Below are 15,299 nucleotides of genomic sequence, written 5' to 3'. Positions count from 1 at the left end.
CACGAATATTGCTCCACAAACAGCTGTGCAAAGCAATTTAATTTCTATGAAGAGACTCCACTCTGCCAAGTGGTGGAAACAGTTTGGGTCCCCTTCTCTCTCCACTGCTTTCCGGTGGATTCCATCTGCATTCCAAGGATGGTTCTGGTACGAAGGCTGGGGAGGAAGAGGCGTGTGATCTGGATCTACCCGTGCTGGCATCAGCTGCCGGGGCCCTCCTTCTCCCTGTCCCGTCTTCAGTCATTGCTCCGTCAGGTCACGCCTGACACTGGCCTCATTTCCACGGGGCTCTTCAGGTCTGGCTCGCCCTCGGCTGACTTTGGTGTCCTTGGGTAGAAAATGTTATCCCACAGCTCCCACATCACACAGGGGCAGGAGAAACCTAATGGGGCTTTCTAGGGTCCTTCACCCAAGCAGGCTGACCTGCAGGTGACTGAGATTTGTCCTCCTGTTCTTTTTCATGATGAATGAACTCTGGGAGGCTGTCTCTCTGACCTGTGTCCTAAAATGCCACCCAGCCTTGTCTCCTCTGGCTTCTCGCTGCCTCTCCAGGGCTGGGGAGGTTAGGGGACACCATCTTCTCAAGACCCAAACTAACATCTCACTCCTTGCTTTCTCTCTAGCCTTCCTTCTTTCTCCCCAGGTTTGGGAAAACCTGATGCAATCTTTGGAAGGGTGCGCTGGGCAGGAAGTTCTGCTTTCCCTCACTTATTCCACCAAATCTCCTGTGTAGACTGGAATTCTTTCCCTTCCTCTGGAAATCCAAATGCCGAGAACAGACTCTATTTTTTTTTTTTTTTTTTTTTTTTTTTTTTGCTTTCGGAATGTTTTCTTTTTCTGAGGCAGTGACACAGGATGTCTAGCTGACTGAAAAAGGAAAAGGTCATGGGGTAAAAGCCAGCACATGGGGAAAAAGACTCCATGTTGCTCTTCAACAGCACCGGTGAGCAAAAATGGTCTCTCTGATAACAGTTATTAAACATTGATTTAAATCATAACAGGAATAAAGCAAGTGTTTTTTAAAAAGAAAAATAAAAAACTGCTAGGATAAGGAAATACTAAATCCTGGGGAAGCCAGTTCAAAATGTACTTAGAAAACCAATCAAGTCAGCTCCAGGTGAGTAATGGCTTTATTCACAGAGGCTACGATTCAGTGAAGCCAGAAGGCAGTGAAACAGGGAGGGTGGGTGGTTATGGCCAGAAGACATTCTTACACGTGCATAAACATAACCTTAACTGCACTGCAGAATCTGAATATAGTTATTGGAGTCGTGGATAAAGTAAAGAGAGGGCTCCTACGTGGGAGAGAAGAGGTTTGGACCTCCTTTAGGAAGGGGCTGTCCCGTTCTGTTAGTTGAGGACAGGCTGCAGGGGCTGAGAGTACCCAGGCTCCCTGCCTTCAGCACTGCTGAGCCAGTTTCTCCGGGGAGGAGGGCCTTCTGGGAGAAGAAATCCATCTGACCATCTTTCTTATGATTCAGCGACTCATCTTCCCAGAAATCACCCCCTTTAAATAATCACACCTAAAATCCTTCTAACAAAACGTCTTTGTCATAAGCATTCATAAAACGTTAAAAATACTAGTTCTGACTAGGGTAGCATGTTGACAGTCATTCAGCGGGAAGTTACAGCCACAGCTCTGCATGGAGCCTTGTCTCACCACGTTGGAAGGGCTCTGTAGGCAACACCAGTGTGTCTGTTCCCACCACGTGAGCTTCTCCAGGGCAGCGATCTTAACCTTCATGATTTTTGTATCCCTGGTACCCAACAGAGTGTTTGGTGTTTAGAGCGGGCATTCAATAATTCTTGCTCAAAGATGAAAAGAAATGAATGAATGAATGAGCTGTGAATGATTGAGATAATTTCTGTTTTGATGGATACGAGCAGGAAGAGAGTGGTTACCCAAAGGAGTTGATCACTAAAGGATAAGAAGAGTCTACAACGAACAAATGGGTTAAAAAAAAAGAGGATAGATTTTCTACTTTCAAAGTTTTGCTTGGCATGGGCTAAGCAGGAGCTGGTAGTTGGAGCATTTTGCATGAATATGCATGATTTCTGAAGGCATGTGGTATGTGTGTGTGAGCTTTAATAAGGACTTAACTATTAAGTTGCTTGATTGTAAACAATTTGTTAATTAGGGTATTCTAATTAATTAAGCTACCTTGAACAAGAATTGTGGAGCAATATTGCATTTGTTTTGTTTTGTCTTTTGGAAACTATGCATCAGTGCATGGGTATGAATGAGTCTACTAAATACCCTTGATTGAAATTCAGCAATTCATATGTGGCTTTATATGACCCCAAAAAATCAAAGTTCAAAATTCATTCCTCTTTGCTTATTGCCTGAGTTTACCATGTGAACAAACCACAAGATTGTGCTCTAAATCCTAGCAGCTTTAGAGTCACCTACACACAGGCAGTGCGTTCTCTCCATCATCAGCAAATCCTAAAGTGTTTCTTATCCTTTTACTCTTTAGCAGCTCCCATTCTCCAGTCCCAATTTGGTAAAAGAGACTAATTCTTTAAAAGCTACCGTGAAAAATCCAGAAGTCTAGCTCAATACCCTACTCTTACTTGTACCCAACCCTGCCCGCCCCTTACTCCTCCAGGCTCCAGGATACCCCACCGCATTTGAAAGCAGAGATTTCTTTCTTATCTCAGATGCCCTGTCCACTCTCAAGCTGGCAGAAGGCCACCGAGTACTGGGATTGGCCGGTGAACACATGTTCTGCTGCAGGTCATTCTCTCTCTGCCTGTGTAAGTGATACCCAGATCTTGTGATCACAGACAGCTCGTGCCTCTGAGGGCATCTGAGGCCTCTCCTTTCTGAGAAAGTCCATGGAGGGTGAGAACAGTGTATGGATTTCCATGGAAAACCTCTTGTTGAGGATTCCAGCTACAGCTCCCCTGAGGGGACAGGATAATTGGACAGAAGCCAAGAAGAAATATTATATCTCCTAGTTAGAAAATACCAACAATTCTGATCGGTAAAATTAAGTGTAACAAAGATGATAAACTTTCCTGAATTAATATGTTAACATTTCATTTAACTTACATGTCTGTTAAAATGTTTTTCTTGTGATATTTAAATAATTGAACAACTGGACAGTAAAAATAAATCCAGGCATACAGGCAGACAAAACTCTTATTTTTTAAGTGGTTGTGGGATCACATATAAGTTGTCTCTTTTTTTTAAGAGTGATGATCAAATAAATGATAGTATGGTGACTTCTTAAATTAAAGCTATTATAAGCACTTATATGACAAATTAGAATTAATAATATAAGACAAATAATGGAGAGAAGAAAATATCTACATAAGAATTAGCATTGGCTTACTCAAGAATGGTATGAAAAAAAATGAAACTGGACCATACCTCCTTACAATATATAACGTAGTGTTACACTTAAAAAAAATAACTACCAAAAAAGTAGAAGATAGACTAATTATCTATTAGGGCAAATAAACTAGTATATCTACCAAAGAGATATATTTATACCAGTATGGGACGTATATCATCATATTCTGGATCTGTGTGTATTTAAAGAAATAACGCTGTTGGAGCAATGCAATAAAATGAATATTTTTCAAAAATGAAAAATACTCAGTACATGTATATTGTCCCAAATGTATAAAGAATTGTTGTAAATACAGACAGATAACTCTGCTTTCATTGCATAAGTGGTCAAGGAAGATTAAAATTTATGCAAAGGAAAATGCTGAGAAATTAAGTTGAATCATATGGAATATGCACAGTTTCATAGCAATTAAAGAAGTGCAAGTTAGAACACATAAAATGGCACAAAAAACTGTAAGATCCTTTTTTTTTTTAAAGCCAGTGTTGGAGAAGGATCTGTGGGAAACAAGAGCCTATTTACATAGCTGGTGGGCTCCACATTTTTTTTTTCAAGAAACTATGTTTTTTTTTAACTGAAGTATAGTTGATGCACAATATTATATATTACAGGTATACAATGTAGTGATTCATAGTTTTTAAAGGTTATACTCAATTTACAGTTATTATAAAATATTAGCTATATTCCCTGTGTTGTAGAATATATTCTTGTAGTTTATTTTATACATTATAGTTTGTAATCTTAACCCCCTCCCCATTGGTAACTGCTAGTTTTTTCTCTATATCTGTGAATCTCTTTTTTATTATATTCACTAGTTTGTTGTATTTTTTAGATTCCACATATAAGTGACATCATACAGTATTTCTGAAGAACTATTTCTCAATCTATACAGGAGCTGAAAAACTTTAAAAATATTGTATCTATTCATTCCATTTTGGGAATATATGAAAAGGAAAAACTTAAGGGGGAAATGAAATCTGTGCAGAAGTATCTATTTAGAAGTATTACTTTTCATAATAAAAATAAGACACATCTCTCATGCAAAATTGAAAGGGAAATGGTGTAGGCAGCTGCTCTGTATGAACAAGATGGAACTCAGTATACTATGATCATTACAATGATGAACATGTGGATTATGGTGACCTATGAAAATCTATATGTGAAGCTGTGATAAATCTGCACAAGTGACAAATATATCCACTGCTGAACTTCTTTGAGTAGTGGAAATATTTTGGGGTTCTGGGGGACTGAGCCATATCTCATATTAAATCCTCAGGGCCAAACTGAGGTCCTGGTGTTTGATAAGTGCTCAAGGGTTTGTTGAATGAATATATAAATATCTTTCCTCTTTATGCTGAATTCTCGACCTTCTGCCTGCAATGACCTTAGTAAATTTGCACTTTGCTAGCTTTCCTACAGCTCACCTGGATTTCTGACCACAAGCCTGCTCCAGCTTCAGATAAATGCATACCTGTTGTGGTCCTGGCACCCAAGTAAGTGACCTCTGCTCTACTGAAGCCTTCAGACCCTGGGTGACACTGAACTGCAGCTCCCTCAGTGCCTAACATGATGTCTGTCTGCACTCATCAGCAAGCCTGTTGAAAAAAAAAATGAATAAACTTTGTCCAGCGTTCAAAGGAACATTAACAAACCTGGCAAGAGAATTGAGTAGTGTAAACAGTTTAGTGCAATGATTCTAGGGGAAGTAACAGCTGTATTTGAAAACCTGTATGATTATAGGAATTGCCTAAAAATAAGTTAAGGAAAATCAAAGCTCATAGTAATGTATATCAAAAAAAATTGCAATCAATTCCTATGACTAGATAGCATATATCGCCCCAACCCCAGGTGTCTATTAAAAAGGCAAATACAGCCAAGGATTTGACCTTGTCTTACTTAACATCCCAGTCACTCAGCTAGTCCGACAGAAAGGGTAAAACCACTGACCCTCAAGAAGCTGCCAGCTGCCTGAGAACATTCTGCTCAGAATGTGTGCTGAGATTCCATTGAGAGCAGAGTGGAACATTAAGCCCTTAAGGGATTTACAAAAAAAAAAAAAAAGGTGTTCTATAAGGTCCTTGTTCTTAAGAGTTACCAGGCGTTGTGCGTCATGGGGTGACAGGCTGACCTAACAAAAAAGCAACAGACACACACACACACACACACACTCAACTTGCTAAGACAAGTATTCACCTAGTGGCTCCTTGCATTCGGCCTGTCCTGGTGGCAGTGAGTGCCAGGCACATAAACATTTGATAGCAGAATGAATGATTGAACGACTGAATGGAGAGAAAAGGAGATTCAGCAGGTTGCCAGATTACATGAAGCAATCACAGCATCATATGACGTTAGTGTATTTATTTTGGCGGATCTTAATTGATTTGTGACAGCACATAACTCTTTAGAGGCCCACATCCAGGCAGGAAGCTTTGGTGAGGGACACAGTTACAAAGAAGAAGGAAAATGGGCCGAAATGCCTTGGCCAGGAGTGGGTCTCGTGCGAGCCTGAAGATAAAGCGAGCCGGGCTTTAGGCCGAGGGCCCAGAGTCCAGGTCCGGCCTAGCCTAAACCTCCTTGTGCTATAAATACAGTGGCCCACATGCTGCAGAGACACGGTGTTCCCTCTGCTCGCGGGACAGATAACATGAATTTGCCCTTTAAACGTCCCAAGCGAAGGCACAGCCCCCGGCCCACCCCTGCCTCCCGGAAGCGCCTTCGCCCCCGATGCCCTCTGCAGAGGAGGTGGCCGGCCGGGGGGGTCCGCGCACCTGCCCAGCCAATGCGCGGGGCGCGCACGGCCCCAGGGCCCTCCTCCTCTCGCGAGAGGCTGGGCGGGGGATATAAGGCGGCCTGCGGGGCCCGGAGAGCGGCCCCTTCGCGTTGCGCAGGGAGGAAGCCGGGGAGGGCGTTCCTGGCCGGGCGGAGAGAGCAAGAACGCGGCTCCCGGAGGCGGTGTGCGCCCGGCTGTCAGCATGAGCGATCAGGCTTTGAGCTTCCTAAAGGACTTCCTCGCCGGTGGCGTCGCCGCTGCTGTCTCCAAGACCGCCGTCGCCCCCATAGAGAGGGTCAAACTGCTGCTGCAGGTGAGGGCGGCGCGGGCGCGGCGAGCGGGGCGCGGGGTCCCGGTGAGCCTCGGGCGAAGGGGAGCGGGGCCCGGGGCTGCGGAAAATCCGCGCTAGGCCTGGGCCCGGCGCACGGCCTGCGCGGAGGGTAAGGTGCCCTCTGCGCAGAGACAGGTCCAGCGTCAGTAGCGGATTCCTGGTGTCGGATGGCGCCCCGCGTGCGGGTGTCTATATATGGAAACCCACTCCTAGTAGGTTGCGGCCAGCCAGATCCTGCTCCCGGGACAGCGCGGGCACGCCACTCAGGCCTCTTGGGTCGGCCTCACCTCTTAATTTTAAATGTCCCTTGCACCCTCTTACCTGCATCCACCTTTTACAATAAAGACATCTAAATAATTGGTACTCAAGATTATTATTACGGTGTCGCATCAGCTGTGCTGTATGCTGACATGCCTGTTCATCTTTGTATGCCCTCTGTAACATAGGTATTGTTTCCGTTTTACATACGAAGAAACAAGTTTTGAGAGACTAAGAAACAATTTTCAGAATGCACTCAGATCGCCTTCCTCATCCTTTCCCAAAATCTTTTTCTTCCCAGCCTGGTCTCTGAATGGCTTGTCCTCTTCATCCCATCTATCTTTTTTTCCTCCACTTGCCTTAAAGGCAAAGGCAGCTCAATGAGGAATTGGGTCTCCTCAATTTGGGAGTCAAAATGATCAGCAACAAGAAAAACCCCAACAAACTGCTCACAGCAACAAACCCTTCAATATTTGATTACTTGGATAATCTGTTTTAAAAATTTCAGGCTTAAATGCCTAGTGGATTCGTTCTCCTTCTGTTAGAACATCTACTAAGAGATCCTGGTCTCGGGGAGACTAGAGACAGACAGAGGAATCGTCATCGGCTGCCCATCATCTTTATTAAATCAAAGCAGGTGCCCTTTGGAGCAGGGACTTGTAATCATTTCTATCTCCCGTAAGCCCCTAGTATAGTTCTGGCATCTAGGGAAACTGCAACAAATAAACGACTCCCTTTTCACAGTTAAATCATCTTTTCTGTTTGGAGCAGAACCTTTTCTCTTAAATGCCCTGATAATTGAGGCAAAATTGGATTTGGGGGGCTCATTATCCAAGTAGCTTAACATTTACATTTACTCTATATTCATTTGATTTCCCTGTACTTTAAAAAAAAAAGAAATCAAAGTTTAAGTGCAAACCTTCTTGTTCTCTTTCCTTCTCTCTCCTGCCTGTCCTCTCCCGCCCCACTCCTCCCCCTCCCCCGCCCACAGGTCCAGCATGCCAGCAAACAGATCAGTGCTGAGAAGCAGTACAAAGGGATCATTGATTGTGTGGTGAGAATCCCCAGGGAGCAGGGCTTTCTCTCCTTCTGGAGGGGTAACCTGGCCAACGTGATCCGTTACTTCCCCACCCAAGCTCTCAACTTCGCCTTCAAGGACAAGTACAAGCAGATCTTCCTGGGGGGCGTGGACCGGCATAAGCAGTTCTGGCGCTACTTTGCTGGTAACCTGGCTTCTGGCGGGGCAGCTGGGGCCACCTCCCTCTGCTTTGTCTACCCGCTGGACTTTGCTAGGACCAGGTTGGCTGCCGACGTGGGCAAGGGTGCCGCCCAGCGTGAGTTCACTGGTCTGGGCAACTGTCTCGCCAAGATCTTCAAGTCTGATGGCCTTAGGGGTCTCTACCAGGGTTTCAACGTCTCTGTCCAGGGCATCATTATCTACAGAGCTGCCTACTTTGGAGTCTATGATACTGCCAAGGGTGAGAGAAGGGTGTCAGGGTGGGGGGCAGGAGGAGGGTGTGTGCAGAGAAGATCCTGAGGGATCTCTAACTCATAAAGAACTTTACATTTGTTAATCTCAATTTTCCCTTGTCCTTGGGCTTTAACTGAGGCCTGTTGGTGAGGAGGTTGTGAGTTGTGGATCGACAGCCAGGGGGTTCTCCTTGTCCTCTAGTGAAATAAGCCCTGGCCTTGAGTTATTCAGAGAGGACAGAGGGAGCCCGGCTCCCTCTATCAGTTACCAAGTTTAACTTGGAGCTGCTTCAACCTGCCCCGTACACTGGGCACAGCTCTGATGTTGCCAGTCCAGGGAGGGCGCCACCAACTTTTGTTGGCTGCCTGGCTACTTGTGAGACACCCAATGAGGGACAGGTACTTCAGGGAGGGTGGGGCAGGGAGTTGGAAGTTTAGGGGCCACTTCTCCATCCTCACCTGCTTTCTGCTCAGTGGCTCAGAGGAATGATATCATGGCCATTTGGCTTTTTGGCTTTGCCCTCAGGGATGTTGCCTGATCCCAAGAATGTGCACATTATCGTGAGCTGGATGATTGCCCAGACTGTGACGGCGGTGGCAGGGCTGGTGTCCTACCCCTTTGACACTGTTCGCCGTAGGATGATGATGCAGTCTGGCCGGAAAGGGGGTAAGCCTGAGACCGATCTAAATCTTATTTTCAGCCCAAGGAGAATACTAGTCAGTGCTCTTTTCAGCCTTTGTTATTCTAAGTTGTTAAAATTATGTGATAAGAATTTAGAAAGGAAAGATTATGATGACTCCTCCCTAACATTCTCAACTGTTCCTCTGGAGAAAAGGTTTTTTTTTTTTTTTTAAGTCAAAGAAATGATAAGAACATCAAAAGGGGGATACTCAGAAGTGAAGTTAACTGGGTATCTAGCATCATAGAGGCCATAGGCCTTTCTCCCTTAGAGCCTGGGTACAGAAACAAGGGGAAAGAATTGAAGTAATTAGCTAATTTGTTTACTTCTCTTATCTAGTTATCACCAGTATTACTGGGGAGGGTGATTTAGCTGGGGAAGAGATGGTCTGAAGCAGTCTGTTGTGATAGAAAAAGTTTTGGCTTCCACATCAGACATACGGAATTACCATTTTTAAAATCAAAAAATAATGAAATGTTAGCAGTTTCATATTGTTCAACCTAATAATTGCGTCTTTTTAAGTCTATAAACTTGGGCATAATCTGAGTATCAGGCCTCACTTTTCTTCTCCATAAGAAAGGGCACCACCCAGCTTAATATTTCTTCCCCACCCCATTCCCTTCCTATTTCACATTTTGACATCTGTGAATTAGCTGGTTAATCGCCCAGTTCTTCACTTGATCTTTAGTTGAAGTAGGAAAGACAAGAGACCCTGCCCAACAGTTACGCAAGGGGAGAGGATGTCCAGAGCTGGGTGTAAGGCTAAAGGGACCTTCCTTTTGTAAAACTGGTAACACCACGTGCAGGTGTCTTCCAGAGGAAAAGTCTCTTTCCTCCAGAATTATGGAGCCCTTACCAACATTTGTTTCCACAGCGGACATTATGTACACCGGGACAGTGGACTGCTGGAGGAAGATTGCAAAAGATGAAGGACCCAAGGCTTTCTTCAAAGGTGCCTGGTCCAACGTACTGAGAGGCATGGGCGGTGCTTTTGTATTGGTATTGTATGACGAGATCAAAAAATTTGTCTAATGTAATTAAAACTCGAGTTCATTGGTTCCAGATTCATTGTGTGGTTTAAGAGACTCTTCCTAGGGGAAGTAAAAAGCAGGATCTGGCATAAAACCAGATTGGAAGGAATACCTCAGAAAAAGCTTCACTGAGTGTTCATGAAACCACAGATGTATTTTGTATTTATTTTACATTTAAATTCCCATAGCAAATATAAAAGAACTTATCGTACTGACACAATTAACTGAAGAACTGATGATAAAATAACTGAATGCTAAATGTCAATAAAGACCACTTAATGCACGTTCTCTATTTTACTGAATTCTTATTAACTGACAAATGGATTAAAAAAATAAGACCATAAATCTTATTTTCTAGCATGACTCATTTGTAACTCAGTGGCCAAGCTTCTAAATGTCAGCTATTATCCTGTGTATTGTGTGAGTACCTACAGTACTTAAAGTTTCGGTTTTCAAACTGAAATGCTCTCTTCACCTTCCCTCATACTGTCTCCTATAGGCTCCGGGTGGTAACTCGGGTTGTGGCTTCCATAATCTCAGCATATTGTATGTATTTTCATAGTCCTCAGGAATTCTGAGGTTGCGCTAAAAGCTTTAAATCGCAATTTGAAGAGCTTTGCATGGTTGGGAAGTGCTCTGTATTATTAGTGCCTTTAGAGAACTGTGATACTTAGAACTTTGTGACCGAGGGACAGTATTCATTGAAAATCAGTCGGAAAGCTAGTACTTAATGCCTGTTCCATCCTGTGGAAGATACAGAAAGGCACGAGCCATTCTGAAAAAAGCTTAAATGAGATTAGGAGAGAGGAGCGAAATGGCGTTGTTAAATAATGTAATGTTTTAATATAGTGGATCTTGGTTGAGTAGGAGTAGAAGGCAGGAGATGAACTGGGGGGGGGTGTTGGTAGAAGATGGGCATTGAAAGAAGGTAACTAGATTTAGATACGTGGGTATAGAAAGTAGTATTTTCTCATATTAGACACCCGCTAGAGGAAAGTATCTGCCAGCACTTCTTTTTGTAACAATTTATCAAGACCTGGAGGAAGAATCAGTGTTGGATTTGACTCTCATAAATTTGTGAGCAAGAGGAAAGTAATTACGGTCTCAAGTTGGGAATTAAGCATTTTTGGTCCAGAGGACCACACAGTTCCTATAGTCCTCGACTGTTGGGAGTGACCTGGAGGAAACGTGTCCCTGTATCCCAGGTGAAGCCTCAAGGGTGGCACGTGTCTTTTAGGGTTCTCCTGACAGGTCCTTTTGTACCCTCTGTTCTTCACCCTCCTTCCAAAGCTCTTCCACCTTCGCACCCCTGCCTCCCAGGCAAAAACCGGCTGCCTTGTCTTACCACAATAACAAAGGTCTGTGTTTTGTCATATCCAGGTTACATCCATCCTGATCTAGTAGATGGCTCTGCCCGTGGAAAAGGCTAACAAGCTAAAAAGAGGTTCTCTCAAGTCCATCTCAAGGCCAGGCCACAGCACGGGTTGTTAGGGGCCACCTGGATACATTGTCCTCATGTGGCTTTCCATCCTAAGGGTGAACGGTCCAAGTTCTATTGCTGATGCAGAGAAAAAACAGCAGGGCAGGCTTGGAGGACAAATACTTCTGTGATGTGGATCTCAAAGGAAGGCCAGCCCTTTGAGTATTTTCAAACCTAAGAGGGACAGGGAGAGGCCACGAGAAGCAGGGGTGAACTGCGAGCGGTCAGTGAACAATGGGTCCTCCCAGCCCACCCCAGAACCAGTGTTGTTTTCCAGTCTTTAACTGGCTCCTTCCTGGCATGGAACAGGAAGTGGAGAAGAGGATTCAATGTTTACTAAATGGTGTGATTATCTCCCTTCTGCATGTGACCCAGATATTGGCCTCCCCCATTCCTGCTAATGTTACCTCTGCGGCATTGGGAATGGACTTTGTCTCAAGAGCTTGCTGAGTTGCTGAGTTGGTCCTCACTTTGGCTCCTTAATGCAGTGGGGGATCCTAGACCTCCAAGCCTCTGACAGGCAGTACCTCGCTTTACTGTCCTATCTTTACAACCCTCTCGCTGTGCAAAGCTGTCCCGCTTAAAGGTCTGGGAAAATGAGAAAGGTACAAGTTAAAGTAACAACTGAGAATGGTGTGTCCAGCCCCCAGGGATTTCTCACTGTCTGTCCTGCAAAGCTCTCTCCCTAAATGCAGCCCACTTCTCACCACCATCCCTAGTAAGTAAGCCTTTTTCATTTTCTGTGTTCTCCCTAAAAGCCTCGCCTACAGGCATCTTGTCTTTTTAGCCACCTTATTTTAGGATGAGAGAGGAGAAGGTAAAAGAAGGCTTGCCTCAGTTTGTATTTTAAACCTCAATGAACTGGATAAGTTTCCACTCCTTTTTACTTTGTGTAGAATATGTAGCATAAATTGTGCCGAGGCAAAATTTACAACCACCTCCAACGTGCCAGGCTGTGAGGGAGCCTACGCTGTAAGCTGTAAGTTTGGTGAGGGCAGTGACCATCTGTTTCACCACCTTGTGCCTGGGACATGGACAGGGTTTAATACAGATTTGTTGAATGCAAGAATGAATGATGAAAAGGCACATCTGAAAAACCAAAAGAACCTGGAGACTGTTTGGAGAAAGGCGAGTCCCCTAGTCAGGTGGAATCCTGAACATGTGGAGGGTAGTAAGTGGACAAGCACGTTGGGGTGGTGTGTAACGTTACGGATGAAAACTTATGGCTGTCTTAAATTTAGATCTCAAGTCCTTAAATACAGTTTTTCAAAGACTGCCACACCATAAATTCCTTTAACTTTTCTGCTTCTCTTGAATATCAGTTTTTATCAATGCATGAAAAAGTACGGTTGGCCCTCATTTGCAGATTTTGTATTTGCAAATTAGCCTGCTCCCTAAAACTTACTTCTAACCCCTCTGTGTTCATTCGTGGGCATGCGCAGAGCAGTAAAAACCTCGCCTGACGTGTGTTCCCCGCTGAAAGTCGTTCTCAGGGAGCCCGGGGGAGTGATGAGAGGTGAGGCTAAATAACGAAGCGCTCAGTGGGCTCTTCTGAAGAACTTCAACTTTCTAAACAGTCTATAGAGAGTCTGAGCTTTTAAAGCAAGGAAGTGACACAGTCAAGTTTCCACTGCAGCCCTTTGGCTAAAATAAAATATTTAAAATAAAAATTTGCAGGAAGACACTGGGGAGCTGACAGGGCATGAGAAATCGGCCAAGATTTGGGAGAAGACATCCAGAGAAGAGAGTCTGGTGTTTGGGGTCCAATTCCCCCTGAGGTGTCTGAAAATTGTGGAAATGCGGCTGGAAAATTGAGGAACTGGAAAGAGAGTCCGAAAGCCCTCTCGGGGAGAGAAGGACAAAAGCTGGAACCCCGGGGCAGCCCAGGGAGGGTATCCCTGGGAATCCTGTTTCGGATTGGGGGCCCACAGGGTGACAGCGCAGCAGGAAGAGTGAAACGGAAACCATGTGGCCGCTGTGGCCGCTGATGCTGGCCTTCAGGCCATCTGGATCCCTTTAACTGGATCACAGCAATCTGTGATTGCGAGCACCTCTGTGCCTGCCAGTCGCAAAAGTAAATCTTATCTGGGAGAAAATATCACCCAGAGCAGGGGTCAACAAACTCTTTCTCTGAAGGACGAAATGGTAAATATTTTAGGCTGTGCTGGCCAGATGTTCTTTGACACAGCACAGCTCTGCCCTATTGCAAAAGCAGCCCCAGACAAGTAAATGAACCAGAGTGGCTGTTTCCTAAAACTTACGTAGGGACACTGAAATGTGAATTTCTGTCACAAAATACTCTTTTTATTTCAAAAAAAAATTTTAAAGGTAAATGCTGAATTTGGCTAATGGGCTGTAACTTGCTGAACCCTGACCTAGGGCTTCAAGTTTTTCCTACCATTTTTCATATAAACCAAAAACACAAGTATAATTTTAAAATATCCTGTTAAAAATAAGTAAATATATAATTCCCTCTAAATAAATAAAAAATTTTAAAAATCCTATTAAAATGTGTTCTGAAGAGCCATGGGGTACAAAATGGAAATCAAAATGGAAACTCAAAAATATTTTGGACTTAAAATAAAAATACCCTGTTATCAAAACTTCTGGGAAACAGTTAACGCTATCCTCAGAAGAAATTTATAGCCTTTGATGGATATATTAGAAAAGAAGGGCTGAAAATCAGTGAACTATACGTCCATTTCAAGAAGTTAAAAAAATAACCAGACTGGGAGGAAATTTCTTTATAACACAACTCATACTGGGATTGATCATATCCAGAACATGTAATTGCTCCTACAAATCGACAAGAAAAAGACATCCAACCAATAGAAAAATAGGCAGAAAGTTTGAAAAGATACTTTACACAAAATACTCCAATGGCCAATGTTCAATCTTATCAGCCAGGGTAATGCAATTAAAAATCACGAGATACCATTACATACCCACCCAAATTTTAAACTTTAAAAATGACTGACACTAAATATTAGTGAGCATATGGAGCAACTGGAACTAATGCAGTTTGATGAGAGTAAATTGGTACCCTCACTCTGGAAAATGCTGGCATTGTCTACTAAATATGTTGACTCTGCCCAGAAACTCCACTCCTAAGCATATGCCCAACCAAAATGCACACACAGGTAATAAAAAAGGTAAAAGCTGCTGAATTTGGCTGGTGGGCTGTAACTTGCTGAACCCTGATCTAGGGCTTCAAGTTTTTCCTATAATTTTTCATATAAATCAAAAACACAAAAATAACTTTTATATTTAATCAAGACACATCTACAAAAATCATCCTATTAGCATTATTTGTTAACAGTCCAAACCTGGAAGTCACTTTAAATGTCCATCAACCACAGACTGCATAAGTGAATCATGGTATAGTCATACACCAGACCACTAAACCGAAACGAGAACAAATGAATTACAGCCACACGCCATGACGACGTGGAAGAATCTCTCAAACGTTAAGTATGTTCAGCAAAAGCAATGAGACACAAAAGAGTATAATCCCAATCATATGACGTTCAACACAACAGTGCTGGTAGTTACCTTCTGGAGGGAGAAGAGCGAGGGGCCGGGGAGGGAGCCCCGTGGGTCCTCATGAGTGCTGGCACCATCTCCAATGCCTGGCACCTACAGGTCCACTGAATCCAGGAGATGGTGGAAATCACAACCGAGAGGTGCAAACGAATGAAGTGGTTGATAAACTGATTCCAGACAACCCTGGACAAGACAAAGAAGAGGCTTGCCAGCCTATTTATCTGCTCCACCGTTGACTTGTCAGAAAAGTAAGGATGCTGATGAAGGCCAGGTTTGGACTGGGACACTCACGGGGCTTCAAGGTGAAGGTAGCAGTCCTGAACAAGCTTGGGGATGAGAGAGGTACTGCAGTCCAACAAGCTGGTGGATCTGGACCACTG

The 15,299-nt window shown here is 43.9% G+C and overlaps 1 protein-coding gene across 1 annotated transcript; it reads left to right on the top strand.

Annotated features, from left to right (window-relative positions):
- Positions 1-6,197: 6,197 nt before the first annotated feature.
- On the top strand, positions 6,198-10,246 carry SLC25A4 (solute carrier family 25 member 4). Its single transcript, XM_006197981.4, has 4 exons — positions 6,198-6,439; positions 7,707-8,193; positions 8,712-8,852; positions 9,740-10,246. Exons 1-4 carry the CDS (start codon positions 6,329-6,331, stop codon positions 9,895-9,897), a joined length of 897 nt encoding a protein of 298 aa, XP_006198043.2. The 5' UTR covers positions 6,198-6,328; the 3' UTR covers positions 9,898-10,246.
- Positions 10,247-15,299: the final 5,053 nt, after the last annotated feature.

This window comes from Vicugna pacos, chromosome 26 (assembly GCF_048564905.1).
Source record: "Vicugna pacos chromosome 26, VicPac4, whole genome shotgun sequence".
In the NCBI taxonomy this organism is placed as follows: Eukaryota; Metazoa; Chordata; class Mammalia; order Artiodactyla; family Camelidae; genus Vicugna; species Vicugna pacos.
Note: the sequence above shows the minus strand (reverse complement) of the source record. Positions and strands in the feature narration are given on the sequence as shown.